The sequence below is a fragment of the Blennius ocellaris genome (assembly GCF_963422515.1).
Source record: "Blennius ocellaris genome assembly, chromosome: 22".
NCBI lineage: Eukaryota > Metazoa > Chordata > Actinopteri > Blenniiformes > Blenniidae > Blennius > Blennius ocellaris.
In genome coordinates, this window is record NC_137671.1 from 14,045,830 (window position 1) to 14,066,064 (window position 20,235).

Below are 20,235 nucleotides of genomic sequence, written 5' to 3' on the forward strand. Positions count from 1 at the left end.
GGAAGTCCATCCGACAGTCTGGAGCTCGTCCTCCCATCTCTGTCGCCCCCTGGAGGTTCCTGGGAGATTAGTCTTCAGCCTAATATGCTCATTATTGCTTCTCTACGCTATGAAGCGACTGCGCCTCAATAAATCAATTATCTTTACAAAAAAAAGTACAAATGAAAACACTTTATCGGGTAAACAGTCGGCGTGACAGAACACACACACACAGACACACACACACACGCACACGCACGCACACACACGCACACGCACACACACACATACGCGCACACACACTCATTCGACATGAGACCGAACCACACTGGGAGCAGTGAAGTCGTTTTAATCGCAGCACGACTGTGTCACACACGCCAACGACAAACACGGGGCGACCCGCAGTCCTGAGACACCCCCCCCCCCCCACACCCCCACACCCACACCCCCCCACACCCCTACCCTCATCGTACACCTGAGTCACACCGCCGTGTGTTTTGAGCTGTCGTTTTCGCTCCCGGGCGTCTTCCTGCCGAACTGGCTGAAGCTGGCGGCCCTGCAGCGTGTCCTCGGCCCCCCGTCGCCCGACGCCGCCGGGGGGGGGGCCGACGGTAGAGTACTGTAGCGGCCCGGGGCGGCGAGGCCCTGGCCGGGCGGGAGGGGCCGGCCGCTCGGGCGGCGGGCCGGATCCTTGGCGAAGAGGCTCTGGATGAGCTGGAACTTATCCTTCTCCTCCTGCAGGAAAACCTCCACCAGCAGCTTCTTCTCCCGCTTCAGCTGCTCCACGATGGTCTTGGGAACGTCGGGGATCACCCAGGCCACCATGAGGCTGAGGAACATCACCAGGTTCTGCACGAGGGAGGGGATCCAAACCCGGCACGGAATTAGGCAAGTCCAGCTGAGTCTATCTTCATTTCAAAATATTTTAATACTTTGAATGAATTTTAGGAATCCAGGTGTTGAGTTTTAACGGCTATTGGTGATGTTAACAGTAATGATTTTACTGTAGGTTATATTTATAACGTGTTCCATGTGAACTTTTATGATAATGTTATAAATTACTACTACGTTTATGTAACGACTCAAAATGTAACGACTTAAAATATAATGACTCAAAATGTAACGAGTCAACGGACAATGTGTGTTTCTGTAACACAAGTTAGTTTGAAATGCGAGACGCAGATTGAAGAAGAGGCGGGTGGGCTCACCTGGAAGAGGATGACGAAGGCCAGCCTGGCGGCCAGAACGCACCAGTACTGTTTAGAGAACTGGTAGGCCTCTCCGGACCAGGGCGGCTCCCTGTAGTCTTTATACCTGGCGACAAAACACACATGTTTCACGTTAGAAAGCCTGAACCGCACGGTCGATTTGAAGAAGTGCTTTATCTGAGGCTGTCCGGTGAGAAAACACACATTTACCAAGTATTTATCTGACACTTTATCTACAGGAGGACCGTTCGTCTCTGTAACGGGCCTGATTTATTAACATTCCACTGGTGTTGGTGGCGATGAAGAGTCACACCGCCAGTAAAATGCTTCCATTACAACAAAAAAGGCAGTGAAACTCGTGTGCAGAAGCAGTAGCTTCAAAAAAGTTTCGTTCCCAGTGGCTCTGAGCAACGTTGCCATGGAAACAGGTACTTAAAACGCCAAGAACGTTTTCTATTTTCACTTAAAAATGTAAAAAGTGGCAGATTTTGGTCCTATATAAATCCATTTACCATTGAAAAATAGTAGCAAACACAGTGTAATGCACTCATAATGCACACGCATTAATGAGTTGTCTTAATGCTGCGAGGTCTGCAGGAAAAGCCACATTTTCTTGACAGTTTATTGTGAAAAATGAAAAGCACGCAGCGGTAATGTGACCTCCTAATAATCCCGTGCCAACAGACGTGATCATAAAATAAGATGTATGGAGGGTGCTGGAGTTCCCCGGAGACCAGAGCTTTAAAAGGTTCAGATCATCAACTTCACTATTATATTTCCAGAACCTCCTGCTGCAAAGCCAAATACAGCAAAAAGATCAGCGCAAGCTGTTCCTTCCTACTTAACCTAAAGAGGTCCTGAGCTGCTTTACGCTCCACTTTACAGTTTAGTGACGGTCCAGCCACTTGGATGTGCTCAATCATTCAACATATGGAAAACGTCAAAGGACAGGATTCAGTCGACGACAATCAAAGGAAGAAATAGACTTTTTATCTTAATTTTATTCAAACAACAGGGTCATTTTCAAAATGACCTTTATCTCTTGGATTAAAAGAAATGCTTCAACAAAAAGCACAGGAACTAAAATAAGAAAAACAATGCTAAAATGACGAGTTTCTAAAAGGGAGCTAAACAGCAAAAAAAAAAAAATGGAAGAAAAAACAAGCAAAACTGTTCAGAAAAGAGACGAAATGATTCAAATGTCCTTCCTGTGGACAAAACTCCTCCCTGTAAATAATGTTTGCCGTTTTAATTGAGTTCATCTTTTCTGTGCTTATAATCGTCAGATACAGCCTCATACATATTAATATATAATATTTATTGCAGACAGGTCCATTTTAAACAAGAACATACAGAAAACATAAAAAAGTAGAAAAAAAAACCACAAAACACAAAAATAAACACAAAATAATGAAAGATACAACAGACTAAACTGTGCAAAAGAAAATGTTTTTTAATTGTTTACATGCAATGAGTCGTCGTTACATTTTGAGTCGTCGTTACATTTTGAGTCGCTACATTTTGAGTTGTTGTTACATTTTGAGTCGTTTCATTTTGAGTCGCAACATTTTGAGTTGTTGTTACATTTTGGGTCATTGTTACATTTGGAGTTGCTACATTTTGAATCATTGTTACATTTTGAGTCGCTACATTTTGAGTCGTTGTTACATTTTGAGTCGTTGCATTTTGAGTCGCTACATTTTGAGTCGTTGTTAGATTTCGAGTCATTGTTATAATTCGAGTCGCTACATTTTGAGTCGTCGTTACATTTTGAGTCGTTGCATTTTGAGTTGTCGTTACATTTTGAGTCGTTGCATTTTGAGTCGCTACATTTTGGGTCGTCGTTACATTTTGAGAGGTTCTTTCATCTCAGACTCTCTCAGCCTCTTGAAGCACAAACGAGACGGTTCAGATCAAACGATTCACATTAAAGGACACACGGAGGCTTTGACATGAACACAGTAAATCCCTGTGATGCTCAAGTAGATGGAACGAGTCGTCTCTGACCTCCACAGTATAGAAACAACAGAGACGTGTGTGTGTGTGTGTGTGTGTTAGCAGAGTCTTATGATGTCTAGCTGCTTCTCCTTATACAGTCATGATTGAGGAATGTTGCCCGTGAGAGTCGCCTCTTCTCTCTCTCTCTCTCTCTCTGTCTCTCTCGCTCTCTCTCTCTCTCTCTCTCTCTCTCTCCCCATCTATTCATCTTTTGTTCATCCAGTAGTTGTTTTATTTTTGTTTTGTTTTGTTGCGGGTCGGACCGCAGCAGAAGCCTTCCCTCCTGTGGTGTCAGTCGCTCCCTGAGGTGGAGTCACACATTTAGTTATCACTCTGTGTATTTTGGAGTCGCTCCATGTTTGGTTAGAACGTTGCAGCAATAAACTCAATATTCTGTCATGAGGCCTCGCAGAGAGATTATAGTGTGTGTGTGTGTGTGTGTGTGTGTGTGTGTCTGTGTGTGTGTGTGTGTGTGTGTGTGTTGTAGTGGACCGACCCTCCTGCCAACGCACTGCCTCTGGGGACCAAGAAATAAATTGACAGACTATGAGGGGTCACATCATTCCCACCCTTCAAAGAAAACACACACACACACACACACACACACACACACACACACACACACACACACACACACACACACACACACACACACACACACACACACACACACACACACACACACACACACACACACACACACACACACACACACACACACACACACACATATGAAACAACAGTCAGGTGTTGCGCTCGCGTGTTTTTATCTTCCACTTTCTCTTCAACCTGTTTTATTCTCATTTCGCATTTTACTTTGAACCCAAAACCCCTTGAAGCCACTAATCCCTCTTTTAAACTGACTGAAGCGACCGATAGCACAACTTTTGGAAAATAGTTCCCAAAATATAAGAGAGTGAAAAAAAAAAAAGCTCCCAAGGTGGAACGTTTGGGAAATGCGTAAGTAGTTGATTCGCACAAGCACAAACTTTTATTTTGACAGTCACCATAATAACAATCCAACTTGGACATCTCAAATGTCCAAGTTGTTTATAGCTCATTGTTTTCTGTGTGGTTTCAACACAAATGCAAACAAACACCCCCTAGTGGCCCAACGTGAAAACGTTTTTCAGCGTTTCCGCAGAAACGGACGTGGTTTTGAAAATGTTGGCATATAAAACGAGGCCTTGGTGGCGTGACGCAGAAAAACCACAGGCTACAATGAACAATACAGACTTTAAGACGTATATAATCAAATTAAACAGCTAAATATTTCCCGTTTGAATGATTCTGAGATCAATCTTAGATTTCTAAAAACTATTTCTAATACTATCGTACCTCAAAATACATCAGACTTTTTCTTCATATCGTCTCCGAAAATACAAACATTCTAAACAAGTACTGAAGATCTTGATGTCCACCTTCTTTGTACTTCTATTATATATTTTATCATCTACTCTTTTTCACTTTACAGGCTGTAATTACCATTTTGAGAGAGACGGGATTTTTTTAATTCAATATTTTAAGCACTTTCACACATTTTATTATATTATTATATGATATTAAATATTGTATTTCAATTTAATTAGATTTAATGTAATTGCAATTAAATTAAATTAAATTAAATGAATGGTTCAACTCCTCCTGGGCTGTACATTTCCCTCTCAGTATTTCATAATGAAATAGCTCAAATCATGCTGGATGTTTATACATTTTCCCTGGAATATCGCAGAAGACGTGAAGATGAATGGAGTTTCCGTACAAAAGTTGACCGAGACGCTGCTGAAGGTTCAGCAGGTTCGGCTCAGAGACGCATTTGTGTTAATGCTCGCTAATTTCACACCGTTTTAACGCTCACGGTTACTGAAAACATGAGAAGAAAGTATTAACAGGAATTCTAAACAATTCTAAATGCACCCCTGTGTGAGAACACAGTACACATGTGAGGTTTTATGCTGCAGTCGTTCATTCAGTCCATTCAGTCTCATACGTGACATTTCTGAGACGCTTGCGGTCAAACCGACCACAACAAAGTGGAAAACTGAAGTATTTCCATTGATGCGCCGGGAGGAAACCAGCAATTACACATTACATAACAAGCCATGACATAACTCCTATAACAAGCCATAGCATAACTGCCGGGTCGCCGCTTGACGTCGGGAGGACGGCCAGTTTCCTGTCGGGAAACGTTCACAACGGACCGCCAGAGTTTGTGGTTTCGCTCATATTGTTGGTTTTTAAACCGCATTCTAATGTTTTTTTTTTTGTTTTTTTATTTGGTGTGGTACGTGTGTGTGGTTTCATCACGAAAACAGCCAAAACCATCGACTCGCATGAAAACGCCCGTTGTTTTCAGTGTTTCTGCCGTTTCCGTGGAAACAAAGACTTTTAGTAAAGGAAGAATAAAAAATAAAATGTCAAGGTTTGATTTATTAAAAGTTTCAGTCAGACAGACTCATGTACGTCTTTGGGTTAATAAATAAATGTTTTCAATATAATAAAGGAACAAATAAATCCTCGAAAATGTTAACGTGAGTCTTATGATCTCTGCATTACTTATGTGGATGTTCGTTGTTTTTAAAAAAAAAATCAGTTTGTTTCCTTTTCAGGTTTTTTTTGTACATAAAAAAGAAAAAAAACCATAAAAATGAATGAATGAATATAAATATAAATATAAAAGTAAATAAAAATCTAAATAAATAAATAAATAAATAGACAAGACAAAATAAAATAAAATAAAATAAAATAAAATAAAATAAAATAAAATAAAAAAAAATAAAAAAAAAATAAAAATAAAATAAAATAAAATAAAATAAAATATAATAAAATAAAATAAAATAAAATAACATCTATATGGATATAATTCAAAAAGAGTCTTTGGCTTCAGGATAATAAAACTGAACTCTAATCTGAATTGAAAATCTTTGCATATGAGCTCAAACTCGGTCTAATTGACATATTTTATTTATTTATTTAATTTTAAATGACTTCTGAATTACTGCAGAGTCTCGCCGCTCCAAATCAAACAAACAAACAGCAGCTACTTCAACAGTGCAAAGGAGGAATGTCTGTTTATGGGAGTGACGTTCCTCCGCGAGGCAACATCGAGGTATTTTTAGTGTTTTGTTTTTTTAATTTTTCAAAATAACATCCAGCTTCGTAAAGAGCGAAAATGAAGTTTCTCTCATCAGATTGCTGGTAGAGACAGAAAAATAACATTTGAGTAATGGCCTCATTTGGTGGCGATTATACAAATTATAGTGTCTAAAGAGGCGATTTATTCATTTCCTCAAGAAAATCTGCAGCGACATTTAAAGTAGTGATTTATAAGATTATACTCCAATGGCCTGTGCTGCTGGCTTTTAGATTTAGTACCATTTACGTCTACTTCTAATAAATACCGTCGATTATGATTACTATTCTGTAAACCGGCGATGTCTGAAGTCACATGTGTCTCCTGAGACGTCGAGAGACGCAGAAACACTGAACCACTGCTGCTTTTAAACGCCACTAAAGATTCACAAGCTCAAGTGGTTGGATTCTGTCTCGTCAACCATCGACTCATCCGTCCGACTGCAGCACCTCCACCCCCCCTCCCCCCCTCCCCCTCTCTCTCTCTCTCTCTCTCTGTACTTCCACATCCTCTCATCCGTCACAATCCAATCCAATAAATAAAGGAACACGACCTTCTGACTGGTATCTATTAGGACGCTTCACATTTCGCTATCGTTTTTAGAATATTGCTGCATAAAGACGAAACTTTTCTGGAAAATTATTTTTATGTAATTCCAGTTAATTGTTCTTGCGAAAAGTTGGTAAAATACATATATGTATTTTAGCGGCGGCTGGTGACAAATCTCTTTTTCATTATTATTCAATTTCACCGAAAGTTAACTTTTAAACATTTAAATACAGCGTTTATAAACCAGATTATAACAATTTTGCCTTTTTTTATGATTGAGAGACGCCCTCTAGTGGGGAAAGTTATTCTACTTTTATAAAGCCAGTGAATAGAGCCCCCTAGTGGCGAAACATTATAATGATTTTAAAAAGCCAGTGAATATAGAGCCCCCTAGTGGTGAAACATTATAATGATTTTAAAAAGCTAGTGAATAGAGAGCCCCCTAGTGGTGAAACATTATAATGATTTTAAAAAGCTAGTGAATAGAGAGCCCCCTAGTGGTGAAAGTGAATAGGGATTCTTATTAAGACTCTTCTTGAGGCACGTTTACTTGAAATGACAGTCTGACTTTAGGAAAAACAAAAATAATATCAGGTATATTTTCAAACAACACATGGATCCATCTTTCAAAGCAAATGCTCTCTCTCTCTCTCTCTCTCTCTCTCTCTCTCTCTGGGTCAGAAGTACAGTCATAAACGACCCCTGCTTTTTGACACGGAGCTAAATAATTCGCCTCGGGCACCGTCGACGTATTGGCCGGCGAACACGCCGCCTGCACACGCCGCCGACACAACAGACCCTCACTGGCGACTCGGCCGCCCGATTTCACGCCGCCGAGCGGCCGAGACAAAGGCTGCATTCTGCCGTCTGTCATTCCTCGCTGTCTTACGTAACGGCAGGTCAGCCCCGGCCGTCGGCGGGCGCCAGCCTCCGCGACCTTTTCCTCCCGCGGACGACACGGCGGCGCACTGGGCTCATGACACACGGCGGGAAAATGTGTTTAGTACTAATGTATAAACTAGTCAGTACGCTAGTACACTACTCCATATGTACTATACTCTATACTGTTTTATGTAGCCTTTGGACAATACTTTGTGTTTTTACTTTTTTGGATAAATATGTTTGTTTTTATTGATTCTATATCTTTAATGAGCTTATCTCTGATTTATTTATTTTTTCTGTTTTAAGTGCTGTTTTTGCAAATACTTTCTTTTTTTAAAAACTTTTTTGTATAACTATGTTTGTTTGTCTTGCTTCCATAACTTTAATGATCTTATGTCTGTTTTATTTATTTATTTATTTATTTTCTTCAGTTTTTGTGCCATTAAGTACCTTGTGACACACGTCTGCGCTCTATAACTAAATTTCTATTCTATTCTGTTACTACAGGTTACATAATAACTGGATGTCACTTACATTATATTTTACGCAGACGATACTTGAATATATATGTTACTAAATGCTGTTCTATGCAGATGATACTATATACTGTACTACACTGCTACTCTTTATACAGATGATGCGTTGCTGTACAGGTGTAACTATATGCTCCTTCATGAAGTTAAATAATACACATATTGTAGTATTATATTGACTTTCTCTAAGCATGTTGTTTTTCTCTGTCAAGGTCAAAACAGACAAATTCCTCTTTTCTACCGCCTCGAATTTTTTTGATTTTCCTCCTATTCCGATCATAAAACGGCCTCGGAACACATCTGTTGGTTTTAATCAGATTAGAGAAAACGACCATTAGCTCAATGAGCCAAAACAGAAGCGTCACTTTCGTGTCCAGCTTTGAAAAAGAAGTGTTTTTTTGTTTTGTTTGTTTCTTTACCTGCAGAAGTTGATGTCGCCTTGCTCCGAGCTGTTGGGCGCCGTGCCGGATTTGAAGTTGGACACGTTGAAGTAGGAGAGCGTGTGGTCGATGAAGCCGTGCATGGTGCCCGTCTGGCTGTAGACGTACTGGTAGACCAGCCGCGGGATGAAGTCCGACGTGAAGGAGATGACGAAGGCCTCCGCAGAGAAACACGTTCAACATTCCATATAAATTCACCTGAAGGCCCTCGGCTCAGCTCCAATCCCCCCGTCAATTATTGTAAGAGAGAGGGAAAAAAAACAACTCCTGCTGCTTGTTTTCAAATCCGCCACAAATCTGGTTCGTATTAAAAGTAAACGTTGGAGGAGGCTTTGGTCGGCTCGCCAAGTACAGATCCCAAGCAGAGCTTTCCGGGAGTTAAGATTCTAGATTAGAGACTCTGGTACTCCAAATTGGAACGTGTGAAATCAATGCATAACAGTTGGGAATCTGGATTACACGCTGAAAATGTTAGAATAATCAAAAATAGGGATGTTGGTACTGTGTCGAAAAAAAGGATCGTGAGGTACAAAACACGACATTATATTAAGGTTGAATAAATTTAATTTCTTTAAAGAAAGCAGTTTTTTTCCCCCCTTAAATAGTCTTCTATCTGAACACTTACATTGATGATGACGGAGAATTTTCCCATTCCGCTCAGGATGTTGTACCAGATTCCTGCACGACAAGCAGAGAAAAGCAAACGTGAGAGGAAACGCAGAACGACGAAGGATCAGTCGTCACGACAATTTAGTTTTAAAAAGTCTGCGAGGGCGTTGGAAATAATCGAAATGAAGTCGCGTTACGATCGACAGAAATGTGATGAAGCTCCGACATTAAGAATCAAAGTGAATGTTTATCGTCGACTGAGAATCTATATCTATATATCTATACTGGGGTTAGGATGTGATGAAATCTTTTGTACTTTTTTATTATAGTCAATAATAATGAGGGTGTGTGTGTGTGTGTTTGTGTGTGTGTGTGTTAGTCACACTCGTGGCTTGATTTTCTCTCAATTCAGTATGTCATAAATAATAATAAATAATAATAAATTAAACTTGATTTCGACCATACAACTAAAAAATGAAGAAAGGAAAAGAGACAATAAAAAGTTAATAACTTAAATTAATATCATGTTAAATAATTGATAAATAAATACATAAATAAATACATATTGCTCTGGTTTTTTGTTTAGTTCTTTTAGTAGATTGATGGTAAATAAATTAATACATAAATAAAACACAAATAAGTAAGTAAATACATAAATAAACAAACAAACAAACAAACAAATAAAGTTTTGGTGTTTTTTTTTAGTTCCACATGCAGCCACGATAACCTTTGAATTTAAACTTCTTCTTTTTTCCTCTGCCGTGGCGCGGAGTGTACGTGATGAAAATGTCTATAAACAAAACCAAACATTTTCTACCCCCTAAAAAAATGACTACAATCTCAACATGAAGCCAATTTTAATTCAACTTTCTGGTGTAAAACACAGTGAAACGTCCCGGAAGCTTCTCCCATTGCTGCTGCGTGCGGCCGGTTTGATATCAACGAGGTTGCTATGGCAACGTCTCAGAGTTGGTCCGCTTTGTTTAAAAATCTCTTCTCTTTGAAGTTTCTGACATTTGCTCGGCGGTTTGGCCGGATTGGAGGCTCATGCAGGCCCTGGTACATACGTATACAAACCTTTAACGGAATTCAGCAAATAGATCTACAGCGGTAGAAGTACTGACGTTACCCAGACGGGTTTTGACGTGGGGGTTTTGAAGTTTCCAGAAAGCCTCCCGGAGCCGCAGATTATGGTTCATCTCACCCGCAGCACGACCTTTGAACTCCACTAAAGCCGTTCAGACGTCGACGAGTAAAACCCGGGAACGCAAAGAAAGAGACGAGAGTTTCCCTTCAAAGGCAAACAGCGACGAGACGCGAGGTTCCAGCAACAACGGGATAATTTAATCAGAGGCTTCATGTCCCGACATGTTTAGAATAGTCTTAGATTTGCTGGCTTCATCACAGCGGCATTAGAAAGGGCGCCATGTTTATTGAACCGAGGGCACTTTGTTCAAATTAAAATAAAAGAAGATCCGGCTTCGTGTCGCTGGAACGTGAATCTCAGAGCAATAAGTGAGTCACGGCCGAGCGTCTCCACCGGGAGCGCTCACCGATGTCTTTGGCTCGTATGGCGACCGGCCGGCGGAGCTCCGTCACAAACTTCTTGGCGTCCAGCCGGATCTCGATGACGTTGTTGAGGAGGGCGAAGAGCGGCGCCAGAGGGAAGGACGCCACGAACAGCGACACGAAACCAAACTGGATGACTGCAGAGAACACAGGGTACACACTAAGGTCATGAAGCACAATACATAGTATTGCAGGAACCTGTAGAAAGTAACCCCCCCCCCCCGCCCACACACACGCACACACACACACCAAATTCCTAAATTCCGCTTGTACCTTGAGGGAAGCAAATGAGCCACCAACAGAACTTGAAGCAAAAAATGAATGAATGAATGATAAATATAAATGGATAAATTGATAAATAGATAAATAAATAAACAAAATGGATAAAAATAAATAAATGAAAATGGATTAAACAAATACAAAATAAAAATAAAAATAAACAAACAAACAAACAAACAAATAGATAGATAGATAGATAGATAGATAGATAGATAGATAGATAGATAGATAGATAGATAGATAGATAGATAGATAGATAGATAGATAGATAGATAGATAGATAGATAGATAGATAGATAGATAGATAGATAGATAGATAGAAAGAAAGTTGTGTATTCGACCATTTAAAAGAAGTTGAACTTGCAGCATTTTCGGAAAAAAGTTGCATTTTCGGAGTCGGAGCCTTTTTTGAAAAACGTACCTCTTTTGGAAGCCGTTTTCGAAAAGTGGTGTTTTTTTCCCCCGGTGGCTCTGAGCAATGTTGTCGTGGAAACGCGACAAGCAAAGTTTTGAGGTCTCAGGTCCGGTGTTATTTTTCAATTTACTTTCACAAAGCAACGTCTGTTTGAGCTCAACGGGTCGCCATCATCATCATCATCATCATCATCATCATCATCATCATCATCATCATCATCATCATCATCATCATCATCATCATCATCATCATCATCATCATCATCATCATCACCTTGAGTTGAGTTTTTTTAACCTCAGAGAGTCAAACAGGGACGACAGCAGAGCGATGAGAATGTCTTGTGAATCACCTTCATTTCACCTCAGGAGGAAGGTGAAGAAGCAACTTTAGCTTTTTGGGAACTTTAGCAGTGTGGGAACTTTAGCAGTGTGGGAACTTTAGCAGTGTGGGAACTTTAGCAGTGTGGGAACGGGGACTTCCAGCGAGCGCGAGACTGACGGCTTCGCCTCGAGACGTCGTCCGGAGACAATGAGCGGCCGGGAAGGAAATACGACGGCGGGGCCGGCGAGCGCTAGAGGGCAAGTTAGAGTATCTACCTGAGCTGAGGTTGACGGGTTCGACTCAGGAACACACACACACACACACACACACACACACACACACACACATACACACACACACACACACACACACACACACACACACACACACAGAGTGCAGGAACTATAGTTGACAAATGAACTGTACAGGTACAGACAAGCACCGAATCAATAATAAACGTTTTAACAATCCTACAACTGTGTGTGTGTGTATGTGTGTGTGTGTGTGTGTGTGTGTGTGTGTGTGTGTGTGTGTGTGTGTGTGTGTGTGTGTGTGTGTGTGTGTGTGTGTGTGTATTTGCATGCAGAGAGCATTTTTAACATTCCTCTCGTTGCCCTGCAGCGACATCCATTCACTCTCTTTCCTCTCCTTCGACGTCACCCTGGTCATCCCTCCATCCCTCCTTCCCTTCATCTCTCCATCCCTCCTTCCCTCATCCCTCCATGCGCCTCCCTCCATCCTCACCCACTCCAAACCCACAAAAAAAACCCCCAAAAAAACACCTGTGAAGTTTTTGAAACTTTCTCTGTTTCGCTGGTTGAACAAACATACAGATGCAGTTTTTTTTTTTTTTTTTTTTTTAAGAGCACATCTCTAAAGCTCTTGGATTCCTTCAGCCACCTGGAAACAGTCAGAAACACGAGGCTGCTGCATTATATCACCTGCCTGCTGATATATCGACTCCTTTCCATTGGAAACACCTTTTTGATTCACGTGCGGCCCCGAGTTTCAATTTTAATTTTAATTTTATGGCTCCGGCCCTGGATGTTGCCCTGCATTAGATCAGCTCCATTTTGTCTTGTGTTTGAGTCGATGCTGTAACGTTCAAAGAAAAATCCCCAAACACAGATAAAAAAAAAATACAAACCCATCTGCTTCAGTGTTTTTATATTACAGCTACATTACTTTAATTTTCACGCCCGACGGAAAAAGTCTCGAGTCTCTGTGATCCTGATTCCAACTAGGATTTTAAAAAAAAAGGTTGCATTTATTCTCAAACTGTCTTCAGTCAATGTTTAGTTTTTTTTCCTCTTTTATTTCTCTGTGCCCTTTTGGACGCCGCAATAACTTCAACTCTTACATCACACTTAAAAAAAAGCCTCGTTTGTTGTCTGTGTGCTCGTATAAAGACCTATTCTACTGAACTGGAAAACACCCAACAATACCAGGACTCCTAATTTATTGTAGCTGTCGGGGGGGAAATGTGATTATATAATCTGAAAGGTCAAAACCAGCTGTGAAAAAAGAAAGAGTAAAAAAAAAAAAGAAACAGCCTCTGACACAATATCTTCTTTTCTGCTCATTTTGGGTCAAAATGTGAATTAGAAGACTGTTTATTATTATTATTAAAATTTTTTATTTTTGAATGAAAACTTTTTTATTATTAATTTATTCCTAGTTTGACCCTTTTTTGTCTGTTTGTGTGTGTGATTTGACTGTAAGAAGGATTAAAAAAATGAAAACAATTATGAACTTATTTGACCTTTTTCCATTGTTTACTGCTGGTTGTTTCCAATATTTAAAAAAAAAGATCCAAAATGATCAAAAATGCAATTTTTCTGAGGCCCTGCTGCTGCACCGGTGCACCGCCGCCGTAGTAAATAGTTCTTCTGTAGTCTGAGGTTAGACTAAAGTTCAATATCATTGTATTAAAGCTGCAGGATTACGGTCGTGTCTCCAGGACATACAAACATGGATAATGTGTCTTACTTCTGATTAGTTTGTACTTTTTTCCACAGACCCGGAGCATCATGTTTCTGTTATATATTAAAAAATAAACCACACAGATTAGATCCTTTCTGCCCAACATGTCATGACATGAGGGGCCAGAGGGGGCGCTGTTGCACAGCTGCTCCCTACAGCTGCTCCCTACAGTAGAGCCCTAACGTGCTACAGCTGATGTAAATGGTGACACGCAGGAGCGTTTAACGGCACGCCGGTGTGTTTTTGTTCCCAGCAGACTCACTCATCTCCATGTATTCGGGCGTGAGGCCGTCGAAGGGGGCCAGAGCGTAGTCCAGGTTCCACTGCTGGGGGGGGCGCTCGTCCTCGCTCTCCTTCTGGGCCGAGCCTTTGTCCTTGATCGCCCGCACCAACTTCTTCAGCTTCCTGGGAGGACAAATAAAACCAGGCTGCGGTGAGTGGGACACTGTGGTCATCCATCCATCCTTCCATCCATCCATCCTCCATCCATCTATCCTTCCATCCATCCATCCTCCATCCATCCATCCATCTATCCTTCCATCCATCCATCCATCTTCCATCCATCTATCCTTCCATCCATCTATCCTTCCATCCATCCATCCTCCATCCCTCCATCAATCCTTCCATCCATCCATCCTCCATCCATCCATCCTCCACCCATCTATCCATCCATCCATCCATCTATCCTTCCATCCATCCTTCCACCCTTCCATCCATCCATCCATCCATCCATCCATCCATCCATCCATCCATCCTCAAACATTCTCATTTAAAGAATGAGAAACTACTCCTTTTCACGGCAATCGTTTTTATATTTCAGTAAAAGAGCCATGTTAGATTTCCTCTCATATCTCAAAGGAAAACTATTCAAAAGCCACCAGCTCCCTATATTTTATTTAATTTCAATTTGAATTTATTCATTTTTATTTAATTCAAATTTTATTAAATTGTATGTACATTTTCATTTTGATCGGCTAGCGTTTCTTATTTCTGTTTAACATTTTCTTCATGTCCGTACTTGTCTTAAGTGCATTTTAAATATGCGTTGCATTTTATTGTTTGTTTGTTGAGGCCCCAAACATGTTTATCTCATCTCATCTCGTCTCGTCTCTGAAGCAAATGAGAAAAAAAAATCCCAAACAGAATAAAGTGGAGCTTCTCTCAGGGGTGTAAAGCTGAAAATACACATGTGGAAGTTTCTCCCTAAATGGCGGCGCTCTGCTGGAGACGTTTCCCGTCAAGGTCCTGACCGGACAAACTCAGGATTAGCGCCTCCTGCTGGTCCCGTTGGGCCAGAAACCTCGTCCTCAAGGTTGATTCTCCTCCATTAGAACATCGGATCCAAGGAGCTGCATGCAGAATCTGCTGTGTCTGTGTCTGTGCTCCGCCCACACATGACCATCTATGGGAAGAGGAGGAAGTACTTCCTCTCGTGGCGCCATGTGCCAGAGCAGAGCTGTCTGATTGTGGGAGGAGTCAAAGGAGGAGGAGCCTACCTTGATTGTGATTGGCTAAACCCCCAATGACACTATATAGGGTTTGATCTCTGATTGGCTGGTTGGAGCAACACACTTTTTAAAAGAGAGAGAGAGAGAGAGGACACACTTTCTTCTCTTCTGGGGCGTCGTTCCAGGAACTTTTCCAGACTGACGGAGGAACATTGAAAGGACGTCAAGAAACGAGTGACTTTATTCAAAGTAGAAGGACGGTGACGGTGAGCGAGGCGGTGAGACGACCTCCGACCTTATTTACTGAAAGTCACACTGAGATAATGAAGTGATTTATGGTCACTCGTCCTTCGCATTCTTTACGAGACGCTGGTGAGACGAGGACCTCTGAGGGGTCAGGTACCGTCTCTGTCGACCTCAGATAAAAGAGCCGCCTGGCCCCCGGAGCGTGAACCCAGGTTAACGGCTCCTCTTGCCCAGGTGTGGACGCCGCTTTAAGGCGGGTGGACGTGAACAGCTAGCGAGCGTTTGATGAGGTCACGGGGGGTCAAACGGCGCCCGAAGGCCCCCCTTCTGACGTGTGACGGATGTTATAAACGGAGCTGAACTCTTGCCCCTTTCTGGGGGACTTTGCAGGTGAAAGTCGAGTTGCGAGGCGAGACGGACTCGGAGCTCGTGGGCGATCGAGCGGCGGAGACTCGTCCCAGCACTTACGGGATGCCGATCTCGAAGATGTTGTTCTGGATCAGCTGCTTCCCCAGCATGATGATGCTGAGCTGGATGCAGAGCTCGATGAGGCAGCCGCCCGGCGCACACTACGGGCGACAACAACAACCGTCAGTCACGCCGTCGACGGTGTCCAAACGAAACGGTCGCTTCCCGAGACGAACCTCCTCCATTCGGTAATCGTTGAAGACGTACACGTAGTTCCCTGGTCGACCCGCAAACCTGCAGGACCGCAAGCAGAGAAAATGGAGTTTGTTTAATGCAATGAGGGGGATGCAGCGAATGCCACTTTTGTTTTGAAAGGACAAGTTACCTGCCCTTGAAGAAAGCCACGTAGAAGATGGGAGCGTAGGCGTTCATGAACTTCAGGAGGAAGGCCTTCAGGATGAGACGCTCCTCAAAGTTGGTTTCCGTTTTGGGAATTTCTGGAGAACGATAATAATCATAGAAGACGTGGAAGTTTGACGAGACAAGAGAGGATTTTTGAATTAGAATTCAATGTGATGTACATATATATGTACGATATATATATATATGCCACACAGGGTGCAAAAATGCAAAAACTGACTTTTTCCATATTAGCTTTATATAACAACAACAATAATAACAATAACAACAACAACAATAATAATAATAATAATAATAATTTATTGAAATAGTCAATTCATTCATATCTAGTGTGCTTATTATTATTATTATCATTATTATTATTATTATTATTATTATTATTATTATATTTTATTATTTGTTTTGTCTTTCTTTTGGGCCACAAAAATATAAAAATAAAGAGGTGGTATGTTTCCCCTCACAATTTTGTTTTCTCTTCAAAATCATTAATAATAATAATAAATAATAATAATAATAATAATAATAATTATTATTATTATTATTATTATTATTATAATACATTTAAATTGTCCATTAATTTCCTGTGCATCTTACATTTGCATTTGGTGAGCATCATATTATTATAATAATAATAATAATAATAATAATTTCTTAAACTTTTCAAAACAGCGCATAAAAACAGTAAAATAATAAGTACAAGATACGAGGCATCAGAGGGGATATCTGCAGTTCTGAACAGACATATCGACTGTAAGTTGTGCTTTTATTTGAGCGGTCGCTGCACAGGAAGTAGGTTGAAAAGGCAGAGAATGGAAGCGGAGACCCCCCTACCGAGCTCGGTCAGCCAGAGCGCCACGGCGCCGTAGATCTCGTCCAGGATGAGGATGACCACCAGGTTGATGATGACGGCGGTGGCCGTCACCGTCACCCGGACGTTGGACTTGGTCTCGGGGTCGGGGCTCATCGCCATCAGGGCCGACACCGTGATGCGGTAGACGATGACGCCGAACACCGCCGAGAACGTCAGACCGAACTGGACAAGGAAGAGGAGGATGAAGAGGAGGGGGACGTCAGTAATACTCAATCGTTCACGGAGGACATGCGTGTTTCTTTTCTAAACTCGCCATGAAGAGGATGGAGGACACGTTGATGAAGTATCCAGGAAGACGGTCTTTCCAGGTCAGCTTCTCGATGGCGGCCTGCCGGGAGGAGAGGGAACGTTGCCAGTCGCTCGTACAAATGCTTTTCTTTCTTGTCTTTTCTTTTCTTTTTTAAACCAGCGGACCTCCCGTGGAGGAACGACAAAAGACAGTGAGGAAAAAAAACCCAACGACATTTCAATGAAAAACACTGGACGGGTTCCTTTTCCTCCTGTCTAATGTAAAAAAAAAAGAAGAAGAGAGAATCCAGAGATATCCAGGCGCTCAATAGCTCCGCTCATCAGCCTGAACTTGGAGAACAAATGTTTTCATTCCATAGAATCTCAAACACACAGACGAGCCACGGCTAAATCCATTAAGCTCGTTTCCCAGGAAGGAACATGGGAACATTTTCTGTCTCGTCTAAGAAAAGACACGACGGCACAACCTATGGACTCCGAGGCCTCAGTGTTTGCACAGCTCTATTACTCCCAGCTCTACAAGCCCTCCACACCTAGAATAGCAAGTATTTGGTGTTTTTACTCAAAACTCACACAAAACAAAAGATCTTACATCTTCAACCGCAGACAGGAGGCGCTTGCTAAAGGCTATTGAGCCGCCAAGCTTTTGAAATATTTCACGTTTTGACATTTTGAAAACGATGTCCGTTTACATGGAATCGGCAGAAACACGATGGAGTTGTCTATGGGGATGGAATCGGGGCATTTTCAAAAAGTTGGATTTTCCACAGAAATGGTGTCGCAACATTTTCAGAAACTTGTGTTTCCCCTGTCTCTACAGAGATGGAATTGGAGCGTTTTCAAAAAGTTGCATTTTCCATGGAGACTGAGTTGGAACATTATTGAAAAGTTGCGTTTTCCCATATTCCACAGAAATGGTGTCGGAACATTATCGGAAACTTGCGTTTTCCAGGTTCTCTAGGAGACTAACTTGGAACATTTTCTAAAAGTTGCATTATTCCCATTTCCATAGAGACGGAGAATTTTAGAAAAGTTTAATTTTCAGTTTCCATGGAGACTGAGTCGGAGAATTTTCTAAAAGTAAAATTTTCCCAGTTTCCATGGAGACTGAGTCGGAATGTTTTCAAAAAGTTACGTTTTCCCAGCTTCTACAGAGCCGGAGAAGGAACATATTTGAAAAGTTGATATTTCCCTGTTTCTATGGTGATGGAAAAGGACCCTTTTTAAAAATGTGCATTTTCCCACTTTCCACTGAGATAGTCAGAGCGTTTCCGAAATGTTGCGTTTTCCCTGTTTTCATAGCGGTACGTTTAGCTTAATCCTGCGGAGATGGAGTTGTACCGTTTTCGAAAAGTTGCATTGCCAGTGGCTCGGGGCACCGTTGTGGCGTAAACGGACAAACAAAGACACAACAAAAGTTTTGCGTTTTCACTTGAACCGTTGTCGACGGACTTCATTATCCATGTTTTCGGTTAAAATGGCTTTTTTCCGCTTTATTGGCAGAAGATGTAGAAAATGATTACAGGATCAAATTCTGCCAACTGTTTATTAAAAATGTGGAATCAAAGCAGAAGTATTTCGGCATAATTTTGGGTTCAGAGGGAGAAAATTACCTTCAATGTGTGGAACTGAAAAACTTGCACCTCTGAGCTGCACTTCACCGTTAGTACAACACCGCCATCTAGTGGACAGCACTGCATGGTGCAGCCAGCTTTAAAACCACACAAATCCATGCAAAAAAAAAAAAGGATGAACTTTCACCTCCTAAGACCCGAAACCAGTTCAGTATTGTGGTCCAGACGAGCTCCTGGGAGGTAAATATGAACGGAAATTCCTTAAAAACAACGATCTTTTGTGACGATGACTGTTAAAAACTGCCGCTCGGCCCAGAATAATCGCCAGGTCCCGCTAGGAAGACGTTTTGAATAAAGCAAATAAACTCAATAAACCCCATTTATGTATTCTGCATGACGTTTTTTCAATATTTATGTATCTGTAGGTTGCTGGGACCTTTAGAAAAGAAAAAAAACATTTATAGTTTTCAAAGATCTTGAAGCTCATTGTGGTGGGAAATATAAAATATAAAATATAAAAATGTCTGTGTGTCCATTTAGCTTCATGTCTTTACCACAGAAAAGCACGAAATTAAGTGTTTATTGGTGTATTTTTTTAATTAAACCCGTAAAAATTGAGTGAATCTCATGCAAATGAACTAACCTAATAGTGTAAAAGTAAGCAAGATCAATTCTGGATTTCCTGCATCGTCTATTAGCACACACACGCACACAAACACACATACACACACACACGCGTGTGTGTGTGGGGGTGTGTGTGTGGTGGAGACAGCCTTCAGAGAGAGGCAGTAAATGGGTCAGGTGTTATATTTGGCTTTATTACGTCCACTGAGGAAAAACCCGACATTTTCACTTCTATTAAATCACCAACCCAACTCCCAGTGTGTGTGTGTGTGTGTGTAGTGTGTGTGTGTGTGTGTGTGTGTGTGTGTGTGTGTGTGTGTGTGTGTGTGTGTGTGTTCCGCAGTCTCACATTGAGAATTTTTTTTTTATTTCAAGGTACTTTGCCCTTAAAATAATCAAGAAAAGGAAATGTGCCAATAGAACAAAATTGTCAAAATAAAATACTGCGATCTTAAATTTAACAGTAAAAATCTGCCAATAGAACAAAATTCAGAGCC

General features: G+C 41.3%; 1 protein-coding gene across 1 annotated transcript in view; it reads right to left on the minus strand.

Annotated features, from left to right (window-relative positions):
- Positions 1-459: 459 nt before the first annotated feature.
- The window catches only part of ano2b (anoctamin 2b), a gene marked incomplete at both ends in the record, with an annotated part of 52,691 nt that continues 32,915 nt past the window's right edge, over positions 460-20,235 (minus strand). Inside the window, 11 exons of the mRNA XM_080518697.1 lie at positions 460-828; positions 1,188-1,293; positions 8,702-8,880; positions 9,348-9,400; positions 10,885-11,037; positions 14,161-14,303; positions 16,061-16,161; positions 16,237-16,294; positions 16,386-16,497; positions 17,252-17,453; positions 17,545-17,619. Of these exons, the coding sequence (XP_080374823.1) occupies positions 460-828; positions 1,188-1,293; positions 8,702-8,880; positions 9,348-9,400; positions 10,885-11,037; positions 14,161-14,303; positions 16,061-16,161; positions 16,237-16,294; positions 16,386-16,497; positions 17,252-17,453; positions 17,545-17,619 (1,551 nt within the window). The remainder of the gene's footprint in view (positions 829-1,187; positions 1,294-8,701; positions 8,881-9,347; positions 9,401-10,884; positions 11,038-14,160; positions 14,304-16,060; positions 16,162-16,236; positions 16,295-16,385; positions 16,498-17,251; positions 17,454-17,544; positions 17,620-20,235) is intronic.